Genomic DNA, 19,780 nt, shown 5'->3' on the forward strand with positions numbered 1-19,780 from the left:
ACTACCTCCAGTTAGCTAATCTCCAATTACCCAGCAAAAATCAGAAATGGGGCCGGGAGTTTGGCCTAGTGGTTAAAGTGCTTGCCTAGCATGCATGAAGACCCGGGTTCGATTCCTCGGTACCACATACATAGAAAAAAGCCAGAAGTGGTGCTGAGGCTCAAGTGGTAGAGCTCTAGCCTTGAGAAAGTCCAAGGACAGTGCTCAGGCCCTGAGCTCAAGCCCAGGACTGGCCAAAAAAAAAAATCAGAAATGGCCCAGAGTTTGGCCTAGTGGTAGAGTACTTGCCTAGTATGCACAACGATCCGGGTTCGATTCCTCAGTCCCACATACATAGAGACAATGCTCAGGCCCTGAGTTCAAACCCCAGGACTGGCAAAAAGAAAAGTCAGAATGTCAGGCATAGTGGCTCACATCTATAACCCTAGCTACTCAGGAGGCTGAGATCTGAGGACTGAGTTTCAAAGCCAGCCCAGGCACTAAAAAGTCCTTGAGGGTAGGGGTGAGGGGGAGGGAAATGGGGACCAAGACATGTGAAAGGGTATCAATGTATGGGAATTAATGCACCATCTATCTGGCAAATATCATGTAACCCTTCTATTAATTACAATAAAAAATATATGAAAAAAAGTCCATGAGATTCTTATCACCAATTAACCACTAGAAAAAAGGAAGTGGTGTTGTGGGTCAAGGGGTAGGGTGGTAGCCTTGAGCTGAAGAGTTCAGGGACAATGCCCAGGCCTAGAGTTCAAGCCCTATGAACGACAAAAAAGATGTCAGAAGTTTATGTGTGGCTCAAGTAGTAAAGTACCAGCTATGAGGAAAAGCCAAGGAAGAGCACCAGGCCAAGTTCAAACCCCAGTACCAATAAGAAGAAAGGAAGGCTGGGCATCAGTAGCTGATGCCTATAATCCTAGCTACTCACAAGGCTGATATCTGAGGACTACAGTTCAAAGCCAGCCCAGTATGTGAGACTCTTACCTCCAATTAACCACCAGAAAACAGGGAAGTGGCCCTGTGGCTCCTGGGGTAGAGATAGCCTTGAGTAAAAGAAGCTCAGGGGGCTGGGATTTTGGCCTAGTGTAGAGGGCTTGCCTTGCATGCACGAAGACCTGGGTTCAATTCCTGGATACCACATGCATAGAAAAAAGCCAGAAATGGTGTTGTGGCTCAAGTGGTAGAGCTCTAACCTTGAGAAAGCCCAAGATAGTGCCCAGACTCTGAGTTCAAGGCCCATGACTGGCAAAAAAAAAAGCTCAGGGACAGTGCCCAGGCCCTGAGTTCAAGCCCCAGGACTGGCAAAAAACTTAACTTGGTCTCTAGCTTGATAAGCCCACAAACCAACAAGGAAGGTGGAAGGAAATAGACAATTATCACACAAAGTGTGTGCATGCGACTTTGAAAGAGGTGAACACATCCCGTAAAACAAGAGACCTGATCCTGTCATTAAGGTTGGCATTTGAGCAAAGGATTAATACATGAAGACCTCCAGAAATGCTTGTTAACTGATTAAGACATTCAGTCACTTCTATCACCTAAGCCTCAGGGATGACACGTACCCAAAAGTGAGCTCAAGTAAAGACCCAAGTAGACTAGGCATGTATGTAAGTAGGGAAGGGCTGGGAAGAAAAGATGAGCTCACATTAGCTAAGTGTTTGCTTTACTAGGCACAGAAGCAAAGATTGACCTCATTTAATTGTCCTTACCAGAGCCCAAGTGTCAGGAAGGGTTATCCTCATTTTACAAAGACAGAAAGGATGTAGGGACTGGGCACCAGCAAAGTCTAGTTTAGGGGCAACAGAGGACGCCTCTTGAGTCATAACAGAGACAAAACTGGCAGCAAGACGGGGAAAATACTGGTTTGTCTCTAAAAATTAAGGAGGAACAGCTAGACGGAATCCTTGCACAAAGAGTATTTGGGTCTTAGGGAAGCCACATGAGCATCTAGGTGTGCATCTAGAGGCTGGAGTACTAGCATGCATCAACAGTCTGAAGAGCTTGGCTCTGGCCTTTCATTCTCTTACTGGAAGGAAAATATCTGGGAAGTGGGAATGGGGCTCTAGTCATAAATTTAAGCAAGTGAAGTTGAGGCCCAGGATTTTACAAGTTCACTGCTGAGATTACGGGAGAGTCTTTCCCTGTCTTTGAGCAATTACAAGTGGGCTAAGCTCTCTAACGTCAAGAGTCAAGGCGGGACTATGTAACCTAGTGATCTATAAAGGCCTAAGAGAAGTCAGAATAGGCTGTGAGACCCAAACTGGAAGGGCTGGGAGCACAGCCTAGTGGTAGAGTGGTCACCTCGTATGCACAAAGCCCTGGGTTCAATTCCTCGGTACCACATACATAGAAAAAGCTGGAAGCGGTGCTGTGGCTCAAGTGGTAGAGCTCTAGCCTTGAGCAGAAAGTGTCCAAGGACAGTGCCTAGGCCCTGAGTTCAAGCTCCACGACTGGCCAAAACAAAACCTGGAAGTAGCACTATGGCTCGAGTAGTAGAGTGCTAACCATGAGCACAAAGAGGCTCAGAGAAAGTGCACAGGCCCTGAGTTCAAGCCCCAGGATCAGCACAAAATAGAAACAGACAAGGGCTGAGTGCATGGCTCAAGCATTAGAGCACCGGCATAGCCAGCATAAGGCATTCAGTTCAAACTATAATACCACACACAGAGAAAAGGTAAGAGTAACTCCTGTATCTTGTGAGCCCAGACTCTGGAAGTGAAGATGTGGTTCAAAGTGGTAGAGTCCTAGCCTTGAAGGAAAAGGCTCAGGGACAGCATCCTGAGTTCAAGCCTCATAAATGACAGGGTGGGGGGGAATTAGGCCTAGTGGTAGAGTGCTTGCCTAGCATTCACAAACACTGGGGTTCAATTCCTCAATACCATATAAACAGGGAAAAAAAGCCAAACAAGCTGGGGGCCTGTCGCTCATGCCCAGCTACTCAGGAGGCTGAGATCTAAGGATCAAGGTTCAAAGCCAGTCTGAGCAGGACAGTCCCTCAGACTTTTATCTCCAATTAACCACCAGAAAAGAGGAAGTGATGCTGTGGCTCCAAGTAGTAGAGTGCTAACCCTGAGCTGAAGAGCTTAGGGATAGCGCCCAGGCCCAGAGTTCAAGCCCTATGACCGAGGGGGAAAAAGCCAAACAAAATCACAAGGTTCAAGGGCCGGGAGTTTGGCCTCGTGGTAAAGTGCTTGCCCAGGATGCACAAAGACCCAGGTTCGATTCCTCAGTACCACATATATAAAAAAAAAACCACAGGGTTCAGGTGGGAATGTGACTTGGTGGTAGAGTGCTTGCCTAGTATGCATGCAGCCCTGGGTTTGATTCCTCAGTACCACATAAACAGAAAAAGGCGCAAGTGGCACTGTGGCTCAAGTGGTAGCCTTGAATGAAAGAAGCTCTAGGAGAGGGCCCAGGCCCAGAGTTCAAGCCCCATGACTCCCCCACCCCCACCAAAAAAGAGAACAGAAGGTTTTAAGTTCAAACCCATATACCACCACACATATGTGCACACACACACATATGAGAAAGATCTGATACAGAAGACACGCATACCTATACAGAGAAGATAATGTAAACATGAAGGCAGTGACTGAAATGTGGTAGCCACCAGAAACTGAAAAATGGCTAGAATTCCTCCCCAGAACATTTAGAGGAAGTGTGGTCCTGACAGCATTTTCATTTTGGCCCAGTGAAACCAATTTTAGTCTTCTGGCCAAAATTACTTTTTTGCCAGTCCTGGGGCTTTAATTCAGGGCCTGGGCACTGTACATTAGCTTTCTTTTGCTGTTTATGTGTATTACTCATTTTATTTTACCAGTCCTGGGGCTTGAACTCAGGGTCTGGGCACTGTCCTTGGGTTTCTCAAGGCTAGCACTCTACCACTTGAGCCAAAGCACCACTTTGGACATTTTCTCTGTGTGTGGTACTGAGGAATGGAACCCAGATCTTCGTGCATGCTAGGAAAGCACACTACCACTAGGCCACGCTCCCAGCCCTACTTTCTCAAGGCTAGCACTCTACAACTTGAGCCATAGCACCACTTCAGGCTTAGTGGTACCAAGGAATCGAACTCAGGACTTTCGTACATACTAGGTGAGCACTCTACCTGCAGGAAAAGCTAATACAAAGTCTAAAATCTGTTTTTGTCATCTGTGGGGCTTGGATTCTGGGCCTGGGCACTGTCCCCTAGGATTACAGGCATGAGCCACCAGCCACCATGCCCTGCTAAAATCTTTCACTGTAGCATTCCTTGGTATCTGAGCTCCACCCCATTCCTTATAATTAACTGTGAGATAACTATAGGGGGTTAGAATTAAGGCAGAAGGGGCCTGGAGTCCTTTCCTAGTCTGAGAAGCTGCCAACCCAACCTATGGATAAATGAGCTGCCACTGAAGGGGCAAAGGGGCAGGAAAAGATGGCAACAGCGGTGGTAATAATAGACAGATGCCTTTTCAGAACCCACGGCCAAGAGATGTGTTTAGTATTCTGGACCTCACAACTCTGTCCCAGCAACCCTGGTGCCAAAACCACCTCCTTCCCCAAACACCCAGGAACACTGGTGAAGTTTCACAGTCAAAATATAAACTATCTACCCAGTGACAGACACAGATATAGACTTTTTTCTTTTTATTGTCAGTCATGTGACTTGAACTCTGGGCCTGGGCATTATCCCTGAGCTCTTCAGCTCAAGGCTACCGACTTGCCCCTTGAGCCACAGTGCCACTCCTGTTTTTTTCTGGTGATTAATTGGAGATTAGGAGTCTCTTGGAACACTTGGACTTTTTAACTTTGAGCCATGATCCTCAGATCTCAGCCTCCAGAGTAGCTAGGATTACAGGCGTGAGCCACCATACCTGCTAGACATAGACTTTCTAAAGACCCACAGAAACCCTCCAGGGCAGAAGGCTTATAGAAGAGCAAGACCCTATCCTATAGCTCAGATCCAACTATTTGGCAATAAAAAGGAACAAAGTAGCTGGGTGGCTCAGCCTATAACTCTAGCTACTCAGGACCGTGAGATCTGAGGATTGTGGTTCAAAGCCAGCCCGGGCACTAAAAAAGTCCGTGAGACTCCTATCTCCAATTAATCATTAGAAAACCAGAAATAAAAAAGGAATGAAGTACTAATAAATGGTATGCCATGGATTAGGCCTTGAACACATGTTAACTGAAAGAAGCCAAGCCAAAGACACAAAATACTGGATATCATGACTCCACTTTAATCCAGACTAGATCCATCATTCTAAACAAAAAGTAGATTAGTAGCTGTCAGAGGCTAGAAGAAATTGAGATTATTAAGGAATTATGGCTAAGGGGTGTAGGAGTCCTTTTTGAGTTGATAAAAATGTCCTAAAATGAGCCAGGGGCTGATAGCTCATCATAGGTACTTAGAAAGCTGAGATCTGAGGATCGTGGTTCAAACCCAGCCTGGGAGGAAAGCCCATAAGACTAATTTTCAATTAACCACACACACATACGCACAAGCACATGCACACACAATCAGAAGTAGAGCTGTGGCTCAAGTGGTAGAGCACTAGTCTTGAGCATAAAAGCTTAGGAATAATGCCCAAGACTTGTGTTCAAACCCCAGTACTGCCAAAAAAAGTCTTAAAAATGACTGTGGTGTTGGTGGAGGGGTACGTATGCATAGTTGTAGTGATATACTGAAACCTACAAAACTGTACACTTTTAAGATAAATCACATGGTACAGGAGTTACATTTCAGTAAAACTGAACCCTCAAGTATCTATAGCACTTGCCAGGGAGGACATTGAGCAGCTATTTAAATGTCATAGAACCCTGTCCCCCCCACAGAAAAGCCAAAATTCCACTTAAAATTGAGCTACCAGGCACCAGTGGCTCATTCATAAACTACTCAGGAGGCTCAGGGTTTGAGGATCAGAGTTTGAAACCAGCCTGAGCAGACAAATTCCTGAGATACTTGTCCCATTAACCAGCAAAATGCCTGAACTCTAGGTTTGGCTCTAATGATAGAGAGCAAAAAAAGGTAAGGAAGAGTATAAGGCCTGTAGTTTAAACCCCAGTACCAGCATACATATAAATATTTTCCAGGAAGGGTGGGTGTTTGGAAAGTAGAGAATTAAGGAAGAGATTGCAACTTGCTTCAGAGCATTCATTTTAGAAATGGAAAAAAACAAGAACCCAAAAAAGGGAACTACCAGAAGACCATACAATTCCCTACTGCTTTGGTAGGGACCATTTTCTACCTCTGCAACAAATATCTGATTCTGAAAGTGTTAAGAAGAGTTCAAGGGCTGTGGACTAGTGACTCAAGCTTGTGTGATCCTAGCTACTCAGGAGGCCGAGATCTGAGGATCAAAGTTCAAAGCCAGCCCAGGCAGAAAAGCCTGTGAGATTCTTCGCTCTAATAAACTACTCAGAAAAGACCAGAAAGTGACACTGTGGTTCAAGTGGTAGAGCACTAGCCTCGAGCAAAAAAAGGCTCAGGGACAGCACAGTGGCCACAAATTCAAGCCCCAGGATTGGCAAAAAAAAGAGGAGTCCAAGGAATATATACTACCAGATGATGAATTACTAGGGGTATACAAACACTCCCGGAAAAAATCAAGATAGTACTGGAGTAAACTGTCTTGCCTACTCTGGACAGGAAGTATCAGTCAAGGTCCAAGGTAGACAAAGTCAGACATTCATAACTCAATAACCCTGGGCAAGGATGGACTTTTACAATAATGGCAGTTGAAAGAGGGAACAGGTTCTTACACTTAATCATAAAGCATCTCAGCAACAGATGAGATTTGGTCTTTCCAGCTCCAAAGCTCAAACTTTTCACACAACTTTCTCTACACTATATCCAACAATCTCCCAATGGCAATTCTACCAAGATTATGATCACACCCAGCTGCTCACAAACATTGCCATCCATCAACTTTAAGACTTACACCATAGGCTAAGAAGTTGGCTTAGTGGTAGAATACTTGCCTAACATGCATGAAGCCCTGGGTTCGATTCCTGAGTAGCAAGCATATACACATAAAAGGCTGGAAATGGCACTGTGGCTCAAGTGGAAGAGTGCTTGCCTTGAGCAAAAGTAGCTTAGAACAGTACCCAGGACTGGCATTAAAAAAAAAGGTCACTTTGTCCTGTCCATCAAGCATTGGATGGCTGGGAGAGAACAGAAGAACAGAGAGGTAAACAGAGGAAAGAGAAAGAATCCAGTTTCTCCTGCAAAGATACTATTCACTGTCATCTCCAAGTTAAAAGTGTTATGAGTTCCCTAAAATTCTCAAGTTAATGACAATTCATCAGCAAATTACTTAATCAGTGAGGAGACTAAGCTGCAGGAAGCATAGACAAAACCTATTCTGATTCATTCAGTAAAACCCAACCAACCCAGAGCTGGAACTCAGACATCTTGACTACAGGGCTAGACCCAGTGTCATCTCCCACTTCGGCGCCTATAACCCTTCTCAAAGAGCTCTGGGAGGTTCCCAAACTCAAGATACTTATAGAGCTGGGATTTTTGCCTAGTGGTAGAGTGCTTGCTTAGCATGCATGAAGCCCTAGGTTCGATTTCTCAGTACCACATACATAGAAAATGCTAGAAATGGTGCTGTGGCTCAAGTGGTAGAGCACTAACTAGCCTTGAGGAAAGCTCAAGGAGAGTGCTCAGCCCAAGGACTGAGTTCAAGCCCCAGGACTGGTAAAAACAACATCAACAAAAAAGATACTTACAAGTTATCCTTTTCAGAAGGTAAGCTCTCAACAAAGCAGCCATGTTTCAGAAAGGAACCCCCTGACATCATCTCCCCAGCCCTTAGATCCCCAGATACCAGAGAGAACAGAGGTATACTTGCAGAACCTGGATCAACATCCCCTTCTGTGCAAGGAATCCAATAGGTCACTAGGATATAGATGTCTTAGAGATAATCTTGAACCAAGATTAGGATGGTAGAAAGAATCACCTTTTCTCATCTCCCCCCTTCAAAAACAGCCCTAAGTTGGGCCAGGAGTTTGGCCTAGTGGTAGAGTGCTTTGCCTAGCATGCACGAAGACCCAGGTTCAATTCCTTGGTACCATATACATAGGAAAAAGCCAGAAGTGGTGCTGAGGCTCAAGTGGTAGAGCTCTAGCCTTGAGAAAGTCCAAGGACAGTGCTCAGGCCCTGAGCCCAAGCCCAGGACTGGCAAAAAAAAAAACAGTCCTAAGTTGAGCCAGGTAAAAGGAGTTAGGGAAGACAGTAGGACAGAAAACCACTCCCATGTCATAAGGCAGATTTCGAGCCAGGAGTTTAGCCCAGTGGTAGAGTGCTTGCCTAGCATGCACGAAGACCTGGGTTCAATTCCTCGGTACCACATACATAGAAAAAGCTGGAAGTGGTGAAGAGGCTCTAGTGGCAGAGTGCTAACCTTGAGAAAAGCTCAAGGACAGTGCTCAGGCCCTGAGTTCAAGCCCACAACTAGGAAAAAAAAAAGGAAAGGCAGATTTCACCAACCCACAGAACTTTACTTTCATGTTCATTTTTTGTTCTGTTTTCTTCTCTTTATTCTCATGTTCATATGGGAGCAAATATGAGGGCAGGATTGTAAAAAGGATATAAGAAAGTCCTGTGTGTTTTGAACTCAGGGCTTGGGCACTGTCTCTGACTTTTGCTCAATGCTACCACTTTAACACTTGAGTCACAGCACCACTTCCCGCTTTTTCTGTTTATGTGGAGCTGAGGAATTGAACCTAGGTCTTCATGTACAATAGGCAAGTACTCTACCACTAAGCCACACTCCCAGCCCAATGGCTTTTTTTTGGTATTAAGCAGCATAATACTTCCTTCGCTATCCCTTGAATAAGGGATGGATGTACAATTTACAAACGCTATAGGGGAAAAAGACTTTACCCCACCCATGGAAAGAAAAAATAACTCCTCGTTTTGAACTCATTTAGTCCAAATGGTACATCTTGACAAAAAGAATGGGTGGAATCCAAGAACCATTGGTTCACCCCTGAGATGTGAGGACCGCAGTACAAAACCAACCAGGCCAGGAAGCTCATGATTACTCAACTCAGGACACTGAGATCTTATGGCAGTGTGAAGACAGTCCAGGCGAGAAAGTCCATGAGACTTTTATCTCCAGGGTTTAAAAAAAAGCCAGAAGTGGAGCAGTGGCTTAAGCAGTAAGACCACTAGTCTTGAGCAAAAAATCTCAGAGAAAGTGTCCAGGCCATGAGTTCAAGCCCCAGGACTAGCAGAAAGAAAGAGGGGGGGGGGGGAGAAAGTGTGAGAAAGAGAGAGAAAGAGAGAAAGAGAAAAAACGCATGCACGAACAAGCAGTAAAGTCCATTATCATTCTTTTTTTTGCCAGTCCTGGGCTTGGGCTGAGGGCCTGAGCACTGTCCTTGGGTTTTCTCAAGGCTAACACTCTACCACTTGAGCCATAGCACTACTTCTGGCTTTTTTCTATATATGGGGTTCTGAAGAACTGAACCTGGGTCTTTCTTTGTGCATGCTAGGCAAGCACTTTACCACTAGGCCAAACTCCCAGCCCCATCCATTCTTATCTCTAACCACCAAAAAATGCTGGAAATGCAGGTAAGGTATGGTTCAAGGGATAGACTTCAACCCTTGAGAGAAAAACCCTGAGTTCAAGCTCTAGTACCAGGAAAACAAACAAAAAATCCAAAAGTACTGAGCCAAAAGGGAGAGGGAGGTGGGAGAATTTCCCAGGAATAGGGATGCCCCAAGCCCAGTCCGTAGGAATAAAAATGCTTATCAAAAGAACTTGGAAGCAGGGCCGGAGTTTGGCCTTAGTGGTTGAGTGCTTGCCTAGCATGCACGAAGAACCGGGTTGGATTCCTCAGTACCACATACATAGAAAAAAAGCCAGAACTGGTGCTGAGACTCAAGTGGTAGAGCAGTAGCCTTGTGAAAGTCCAAGGACAGTGCTCAGGCCCTGAGCTCAAGCCCAGGACTGGCAAAATAAAAATAAAAATAAAAAAAGCACTTGGGAGGGAGCCAGGAGTTTGGCTTAGTGATAGAGTGCTTGTCTACCACACACATAGACCTGGAATTGGTTCCTCAGTACTCCATACGTAGAAAAAGCCAAAAATGGTGGTGTGGCTCAAGTGGTAGAGCTCTAGCCTTGAAAAAGCCCAAGGACAACATTCAGGCCCTGAGTTCAAGCCCCAGGACTGACAAAAAAAATAAGCAGTTGGAAGGTCTGGAAATGTGGTACAGTGGTAAAATACTTCCTAGCATGAGTGACGCCCTGAGCATGATTCCTTAGTACTACATAAACAGCAAAAGCCAGAAGTGGTTCTGTGTCTCAAGTGGTAGAGCAACAGCCTTGAGCAAAAGTATTTCAGGGACAGTGCCTAGGTCCTGAGTTCAAGTTCCAGGGCTGGCACAAAAAAAAACAGTTGGAAACAGAGCCCTGGTGGCCTATAATCCTAAAGACTCAGGAGGCTGAGATCTGAGGATCACTGTCCAAAGCCAGACTGGGCAAGAAAAGTCCATGAGATGCTTCTCTCCATTAAACTACTCAAAAAGAATCCAGAAGTGGTACTCTGGATCAAGTGGTAGAGCCTTGAGCACCAACAGGCTCAGACATAGCACTCAGATCCTGAGGTTCAAGCTCTAGGACTGAAAAAAAATAACAAAAAGCAGTCTGAATCTCTCCTTGGTCCAGAATCTCTTCTGTGGTCTCAGATCTGACAATCTTCCTAGAGAATGTAGGATTTCCTTAGCCCTAAGCTTGGTGAGCTCAGAATAAGGAATTCTTATGACCTGTGTACCCACATTCCTCTGTCCAGTGAAGGAAGACTCTGGCTCCACTGACGATGACCTCATGTCCTCTCCTTGGTGATAAAAGATCACCTGGTGTACGATGGGAAGAAAGCCACATGCCCAAGGGGGACTCAGCAATCAGTCTCTAAGTCAGAAGACCTCTTGTCCCCGAGGGAGATGACACAGGCCCCTAGAAGGAGGCCCAGACTCTATTTCTCAGAATTCCATCCTGCACTTGTGTCTGGGAGTAGGAGTCTTAGGTTCAATTCCTCAAGGCAGGAACTCTGATGTTCCTAAAAGGCTCCAGTGACCAGGAATATTTGTATGTTGCCTGAGGTGAGGTGACAGACAGCATCCGCAGGGAAGATTCAGATCCAGATTCTACGGTGGAAAACAGACACTCAAATACCTAAGGTAAAGTTCAAACTCTGAGTGTGTGTGTGTGTGTGTGTGTTGGAGGGGAGGGGGAACATTCAGGACTCTATATTCATATTTCATGGGAAGGGTGTCAGGGCTCAGTTCCAGTGAGAAGAGTTCTATTTTTGTTTTTGTCAGTCCTAGGGCTTGAACTCAGGGCCTCAGCACTGTCCTTGGGCTTTCACAAGGCTAGAGCTCTACCACTTGAGCCACAGCATCACTTCTAGCTTTTTTTATGCATGTGTTACTGAGGAAACAAACCGGGGCCTTTGTACATGCTGGGCAAGAACTCTACCACTAGGCACAATTCCGAGCCTGAAGAGTCCTGTTTGGGATGAGTACCTCAAGTTTCTTTCTTTCTTTTTTTAATTAAAGAATTTATTAACATTGATTTTTACATCATATATCAAATGACGTACTTAACAAACAAGTATTCAAGAAGGGAATCTCTATATACAATCACTGGCACTTAGATTTTGGAACATAATTAAAATTATAAGTACCTCGTTTCTTTATTTTCCTCTTTTTTTTGTCGGTCATGGGACTTGAACTCTGGGCCTGGATGCTGTCCTTCTTCAGCTCCAGGCTACTACCCTATCCCTTGAGCCACAGTGCCACTTCCGGGTTTTCTGGTGACTAATTCGAGATAAAAGTTTCACAGACTTTTTAGTGCCCTGGCTGGTTTTGAACCATGATCCTCTGATCTCAACCTTCTAAGTAGCTAGGATTACAAGCATGAGCCACTGCACCTGGCTCAAGTTTCTTAAGGAAGAAATTTAGACCTAATCTGTAGAAAATATTCACTGGAAGGTATATGGGGTTCTTGTCCCCAAAAGAATCTTCAAATATTCTTAGCGCAATGGATCTCAGGCCCTTGAAGGCAGGACTAGAAAGGCCTCAGATATCACTTCTAGAACTACACCCTGCCCATGTACCAATTTATGGTTTCAGAACACATAACAAGGAGTTCAAAGGCGCTGGTGGCTCAAGTCTGTAATCCTAGCTACTCAGGAGGCTGAAATCTGAGGATCAAAGTTCAAAGCCAGCTCAGGCAGGAAAAGGTCCATGTGATTCTTATCTCCCACAAACCTTCAAAAAGGCCAGAAGTAGAGCTGTGGCTCAAATGGTAGAGTGCTAGCCTTGAGAAAAAAAGAAAAAGCTCACAGACAATACCAGGCCCAGGGCATACACACAAAAAGCTCAAGCTCTTTAGGAACTGAAGAGAGGCTCTCAAGCCCATTAAAGGGAAAAATGGAATGTTAAATCCTCAAAGCATGTCTCAGTCCTTATAATGGAAGTAAAGGATTTTAGATCTCTGGTTGGTAGGGGGCTCTCAGATTCCAAAGAACATTCAGGCACCAGTCCCTCAGAATAAAGTCTAAAGAGCTCATCTTGCCTGGAACATCTGTAGAGGGATGTCAGATACCTAAAGAGTCCTCAGGTCCAGCCTACATTATAAGAAGGAGGACCTTAGGCCACGACATACAAAACTTTTAATCTTTTTGTGACAGTACTAGTGCTCAGACTGAACTTTTTCTGCTCAAGGTTGGGACTTGAACTATAATTCCACTTCCAAGTCTTACTCTATTGAAGAAAGGGTGAGGCTTCTTGGTGGGAGGCCAGAGATACTAAAGACCAATTCTTTAAAAGATTAAGGAACAAAGCCAGGTGCCAGTGGCACATACCTGTAATCCTAGATACTTTGGAGGCTCAGACCTGAAGATCTAGATCTGAAGCCAGGCAGTCCAGAAAAGTCCATGAGACACTTATCTCCATTTAATCCCCCCCCCCCAAAAAAAACCCCAGAAGTTATGCAGTGGTGACTCAATTGGTAGAGAACTAGCCTTGCACAAAAAGCTCAGGAACACCATTTAGACACTGAGTTCAAGTTCTAGGACCTGCACAAAAAATAAGGTTAAGGTCCAGTCCAGTGTCCATGGCTCATGCCTATAATCTTAGATACTCAGAAGGCTGAGATCTGGGGATCAAAGTTCAAAGCCAGCCCAGTCATGAGATTCTTTTCCCCAATCAACTACCAAAAAGCCAGAAGTGGATAGAGTGCTAACCTTTAGTATAAAGAAAAAAAAGCTCAGGGACAGGGCCCAGGCCCTGAGTTCCAGCCCTAAGCCTAGCACAAAAAAAAAAAGAATTAAGGTCCATATCTCATATGCTCTCCAGCAAAAAGAGCTGGGGACAGGTGACTTGTTAGTTTCCCTCAGTGAGTCCTTCAAGCTCACATCTACATAGCCAAGGAGCCTAGGGCTGCTATGAATGAGCGAACTTTCTTTTTTTGTGTGTCAGTCCTAGGGCTTGAACTCAGGGCCTGGGCACTGTCCCTGAGCGTTTCTTCTTAAGGCTATCACTCTACCACTTGAACCATAGTTCCAGTTTCAGCATTTTGGAGTAATTGATAGGAGGTATGAGTCTCACATCTGGGCTCTGAGTGCTCATACCTGTAATATCCTAGATTCTCAGGAGACTCAGATGTGAGGAACACAGTTCAAAGACACCCAGGGCAAGAAAAGTCTTATCTCCAATTAACCATAGTATGCTGGAAGTGGTAGAGCACTAGTTTTGAGCAAAAAGAACTCAGAAACATCACTCAAGCCCCAATACTACCACCCAGAAAATAAAAATGAAGTCTCACAGACTTTCCTGCCTGGCTGGCCTTGAACCACAATCCTAAGATCCCAGCCTCTTGAATAAACTACAGGCTTGAACCAAAAGCGCCTGACTCTAGCCAGCTTTTCTTAAGGCACAAGACTACCTTCCTATTCTTAAAGGAATATTCATCCTGAGTTTATAAATATAAAATTCAAAAAAATCAAATTTATGCCAAACCTGACCTGTGTTACAGTCCAAGGGGAAATGTTTTGGGACCTTATGTGACCCCTGAGGCCTGATGACAGGGATAGAACCATGCAAAGTGAGAGTCACCCTTCCATCCTCAACTTACACACCCAAGGATGTAACACTGAGTTATTTTTCTATACAAAGTTTTAGCAATGCCGTATTAAAATGATTTCAGACCCAATGAAATAATTACCTCTTTCCTCTTTGAAAAGTGTGCATAATGTAGGTGAATTTAAGACCATAAGTTTGGTCTTAATTAAAATGGCATTTCTTCTCAGAAATAAACAACAACAGCAGCAACAGCAACAGCAACAGCAACAGCAACAGCAACAACAAAAGATTAAGGTCCAGGAGAAGAGGTTCACACCCTTGCCTCTATCCAGGGACCATCTCCGACTACCGATAGGAAAAAGATCTCCTATACCAAGTAGAATTTGTTCTCCCTGGGTATTGTGATTCTCCTCTCCAAGAGATCAATTCCTCTTCCTGAGAAGTCTTACCACCCTAAAGAAAAGCCCAGGAAATCCATCTCTTAAGTGTGTGTGGGTGTGCACAAAACCTTAATTCTACAAGAAGTCTCTCCTGAAGGCAGGCTTAGGACCCCTGAGGTCTCAGGCGCTACAATGGAGCACTCAACTCTAGAAAGGAAGAGGAAGAGCAGTCAATACAGCACCGGATGTAAGCCTCTTCAAAGGATTTTAGTTTCCTTGGGATGCTCACCCCCACCTCTGAGGCTATCACCCTATTTGAGTTCCCCGGAGAGAACGCCTCAGACTTCTCAGAAAAACAAAAGAAAACACAAAACTAGTTTTCAAGTCAATGAACAGACAAGTCCCCTGGAGACACTTCAGACATCCCTCTCGGCAAGGGATCAATTCTGCTTGGGACTCCGGGAGAATTCCCACCTACTAGTTTTACAGATGAAAGCACCAAGGCCAGAAATGACAACCCATCTTTAAGACCATCCCCTTATCTAAGGAGAGGGTATAAACCCAAGTGCTTGGATGAAGACTTCTTCATGCCTCCTGCATCAGCAGGAAGACCTAGGTCCTTCAGACCACTTTCAGCGTTTCTTGGGTCTCAGTCTGGAGATCCCATTGGAAAAACCTGCCACCCGCTCAGCTACTCTCCAGCCCTTACCTGCTCCACTGTGGCAGGATCCATAGCCTCAATGCGCGCTGCAGCAGCTTCATATTCGTCCTCACTGTTGTAGCCAGCTCCGACCTCCTCTCGCTCCGGACTGCCCCCGCCAACTGCGCCAACCCCGGCAGCTTGTCGCCGTCGCTTGCTGTGCCCCGGTCCCGAACAACAGCCGCCCACGCCCACAGTGCCTCCCACGCCCACCACCACTCCCGCCGCGCCCACCCCCGCGGCTGCTGCGCCAAGCGCGTCACCTGGACCGCCGCCGGGACCACCAGGACCTCCGCACGGAGGTGGAGAGGCCTGTTGTGGACGAGGGCCTGCCACTGCGCCTGGAGGCACGGAGAGTGCCCACCGGTGGAGTGCGCCAGGCGGTCCGGGTAGTGGGCCCTGAGGTGGTGGTGAAGCACGGGGACGGGCACCTACGACGCCCGAGTCACGGTCGCGGTCGCCACCACCCACGCCAGTGCCGCCGCCGCCCACGCCCACACCCCCGCCGCGACGCGGCGCTGGGGGCAGCGGCCCAGGCGGCGGCGGCTCGTTGGTGGAGTCAGCGTCGGGAGGTGGCGGCTTCTTTTTGGGGAGAATAGTCATGGCGGCACCGCCAAGTACCCCCCAGCAAACTCAGCGCGAGGCACGATGGGATAGAACCCGGATGAGGGGGGCTACTGTTCTGCGCGGAGCACGACGGGAACTGCGAGGCCCGGATAGAGATTTAGGCACTGGTTCGAGGGCCGTAGGCGGTATGCAGGTCACGCCCCGAGGAGATCCCGGATGTAAAGTCCCCAAGATGACAGCAGCGCAACGAGTTCGTAGTAGTCGTCTCCCCAAGTCCAGCAAGTTTTTTGAAACCTCCTTCCGGGCTTGCGCTACAGAGGAAACAGAACCAAAACAACACCTCTTCGCCCCACCCCCTTACAGGTTCTTGAACTACTGGGTGGGGCCCCAGGAGTAGCGCATGCGCGCCAGGATACAGCCCCGCCTCCTGCTCGGAAATACGTTGGCGAAAATCGCCAGCTGCGACAACAATTGCAATCACTAACCAATCGAAGAAGCTGTGTGGGCCCTCAACAACGTCCACCGGCCAATCAGAAAGAAGCGCTCGCCCTTCCGCGTTCTCCGTCTCAAATTTTAAAGTAGGCACCCTTGTTTTCAGCCTTTCTTCTTGTCAGTCCCTTTCTGTCTTTCGCTCCTCTCCCTGAGGCTCTAGTTCGTTAGCATGGATACTGCAAAAAGATAGCGAGGCCTCCTGAGTGCGCTTACAGCGCCTCGGCCCCAAGATTCCCACCAGAACACAGCCGACTAACCGAGCAGTATCCGAATTCTCAAAGCGTAACAAACCCTTGTAGCGTCACTTCCGGTTCCACCCGTTGGCATAGGAGAAGGGGCGGGTCCACTTTACCCGGCAACAAACTGAGTCAGCGTTTATTGGTTAAGAGACGCTGTCACTCACTCCAGACAGACCTATGCAGCGGCAGGTACGAGCCATGGGGGAATAGCCATGAGAGTGTATAAGGAAACAGACACGCCTTGTCTGGCAGCTCCGCCTTCTCGTCCTCTTGTTGACCTCTCCGCCCCTAAAGCTAGTGCGCATACATATCACTGTTTTATATTAGGGATTTTTTGTTTGCTCAGTTTGTGTGTGTGTGTGCGTGTGCGCACCCGTGTGCGCGGACACGCCAGTTAAGGGACTTGAGCGCAAGGACTGGGTGCCCACAGCTTTCTTTTTTCTTGAAGCTCTACACAGAAGCTCTATTACTTAAGCCACAGCTCCACTTCTGTCTTTTGGATGATTTATTGGCAATAAGGCTCATTAGCTGGCAGTTTGGCTTAGTGGTAGTGTTGGCTAGCATGCGCGAAGTTCAGGGTTCGATTCCTCGGTCCCACATAAACAGAAAAAGTTAGAATTTGTGCTGTGGCTCAAGTGATAAAGCGCTTACCTTGAGAAAGCTCAAGGACAGTTCCCAAGCCCTGAGTTCAAGCCCCAGGACTTGAGAAAGCTCAAGGACAGTGTTTAGGTCCTGAGTTTATGCCCCAGGATTGACACACTGGCTTACACTTACACTGGCTTCAAACATTAATCCTCAGATCTCAGCTTTCCACTAACAGCTCTGCTTTTACCCCAGCCATAAAAACCCTGCTGCAACCAAACCCGGTGCTATCTCTCTGACCCCAACCAGGGAATTCACCCGGGAGCATACCTCAATAAACTGTACTTACCTTATTTCTCCCTTCATGATCTTTTCTCACCTAAAACCTTACACTAGCTAGGATTACTAGCTCCTGAGTTACTGGAGCCCAGCAATATTTGTCACAAAAATGTTTATGAGCTAGCTAGTATGTCACCAGCCAATGCATCACAATGCTGTCAAAAAAAAAACAAAAAACCGTGGCATGAGGCTGGTGTCTCAGGCCTGTAATCCTAGCTACTCAGAAGCCTGAGATCTGAGGATTTTGGTTCAAAGCCATCCTGGGCAGGAAAGTCTATGAGATTTTTTTTTCTCCAATTAGCCACCAGAAAACCAGAAGTGGAGCTGTGGTTCAAAGTGGTAGAGTGCTAGCCTAGAGAAAAAAGCTCAGAGATAGTGATCAGCTCTGAGTTCAGGCCCCATAACCACCAACAATCAACAACAACAAAATCTCTGCTACTGAGCAGCTGGAGCACAACTACACTAATCTTGCTGTCCTAATCTGAGTGATGTTTACAATTCACTTAATACCCACTCCATCCCATTTCTAGTTCTATTTCTTTATCCTATTTGAAGATCAGGGATGAATGCTAATAAGTGGCCTGGTGATGTGACTGGCACATAACCATAACCAGTTTATGGATTACTTACTATGGATGATAGTATATGGAAATATCCTGCGTTTGGTGGAAGACCTCAGTTCCAGGCACAGATGGGTCATTATAAACTGTGTCTTTTGATATCCATCATAAATGAGGAATGGGATAAGCTGTGTGCGGTGGCTTACACTTATAATCCTAGCTACTCAGAAGGCTGAGATCTGAGAATCTAGGTTCAAAGGCAGCCCAAGCACTAAAGTCCTTAAGACTCTTATCTCCAATTAACCACCAGAAAACCACAAGTGGTGCTGTGGTTCAAGTGGTACAGTGGTAGCCTTGAGCTGAAGAGTTCAGACAGCGCCCAGGTCTAAAGTTCAAGCCCCGCAACAACCACCAAAAAAAAAAAGAAAAGAAAAGAAAAAAGAGGCCGGGAGATTGGCCTAGTGGTAGAGCGCTTGCCTAGCATGTATGAAGATTCCTCGCTACCACATATAAATAGAAAAGGCCAGAAGTGTCACTGAGGCTCAAGTGGTAGAGCTCAAGCCTTAAGAAAGTCCAAGGACAGTGCGCAGGCCCTGAGCTCAAGCCCAGGACTGGCACAAAAAAGAAAAAGAGACTGGGGCTGGAGTTTAGCCTTGTGGTAGAGTGCTTGCCTAACATGTACAAAGATGTGGGTTTGATTCCTAAGTACCACAGAAACAAAAAAGCCAGAAGTGATGCTGTGGCTCAGGTGGTACAGCTCTAGCCTTGAGACAGCCCAAAGTCAGTGTGCAAGCCCTGATTTCAAGCCCCAGGTCTGGTAAAAAAAAAATCTTAAAAAAAAGATCGGCGGGGGTCAGGAGTTTGGCCTAGTGGTAGAGTGCTTGCCTAGCATGCACAAAGACCCAGGTTCGATTCCTCGGTACCACATACATAGAAAAAAGCCAGAAGTGGTGCTGAGGCTCAAGTGGTAGAGCTCTAGCCTTGAGAAAGTCCAAGGACAGGGCTCATGCCCTGAGCTCAAGCCCAGGGCTGGCAAAAAAAAAAGATTGGGACTAACTGGGTACCAGTGACTCATGCCTGTATCCTAGCTGCTCAGTAGGCTGAGACCATAGGATCACAGCTCAAAGGCAGCCTAGGCACAAAAGTCTGTGAGCCTCTTATCTCCAATTAACCATAAAAAGCCGGAAGTAGAGATGTGACTCAAGTAGTAGAGCAATAACCTTGAGTGAAAAAGCTCAGGAACAGTGTCCAGGCCCTGAGCTCAAGCCCAAGATCCCCAGTTCACTTTCAGTCTGTTTGTGTGTGTGTGCGTGCATGCGTGTGTGTGTGTGTGTGTGTGTGTGTGTGTATCTCACACACACAGGTAGGCGCTAGTAGCTGATGTCTGTAATCATAGCTAGTCAAGAGGCTAAGATCTGAGAATCTTGGTTTGAAGCCACCTTGGCCAAAGATTCATGTCCAGTTAACCAGAAAAGCCATTAATGGAGCTGTGGTAGAGCGCACTAGCCTTGATTAATAAAACTAAGGGACAGTGCCCAGTCGTGAGTTCAAGCCTCGGTACTAGCACAAAAATAAATGAATAAATAAATAATCAGTGATTAAGTAAATTATTGTCTCTATTTCACAAATAAGCAACTTGGGGCAAGAGGAGAGATGGTAAATGATTCTCTCACTCAGGGATTAGAACAGGTAAACTTAAATCCAAGGTCTGTCTTTTCAGTGTTTCATGGAGATTATTCACACACTGCATTAGTGGAACCAGTGGCCCTGAAGAGAAAAAGTAATGGACATCCAAAAAGAAAGGAAATAGCCCAACTTGAGAGATGTTTTTATTGGGGTTAAAT

General features: G+C 46.3%; 1 protein-coding gene across 4 annotated transcripts in view; it reads right to left on the reverse strand.

Annotated features, from left to right (window-relative positions):
- Positions 1-16,508, reverse strand: part of Otud5 (OTU deubiquitinase 5) — a 47,022-nt gene extending 30,514 nt beyond the window's left edge. For 2 of the 4 annotated variants that reach the window (XM_090326925.1, XM_090326924.1), the window contains exons 1-3: positions 16,210-16,467; positions 15,421-16,035; positions 15,167-15,279 (exon numbers count right to left, since the gene is read on the reverse strand). In XM_090326925.1, the coding sequence (XP_090183051.1) occupies positions 15,167-15,279; positions 15,421-15,760 (453 nt within the window). In that variant the 5' untranslated portion in view covers positions 15,761-16,035; positions 16,210-16,467. The other 2 variants (XM_090326923.1, XM_090326922.1) reach the window with 2 other exon arrangements.
- Positions 16,509-19,780: the final 3,272 nt, after the last annotated feature.

This window comes from Megascapheus bottae, chromosome X (genome assembly GCF_031878675.1).
Source record: "Megascapheus bottae isolate mThoBot1 chromosome X, mThoBot2.hap1, whole genome shotgun sequence".
NCBI lineage: Eukaryota > Metazoa > Chordata > Mammalia > Rodentia > Geomyidae > Megascapheus > Megascapheus bottae.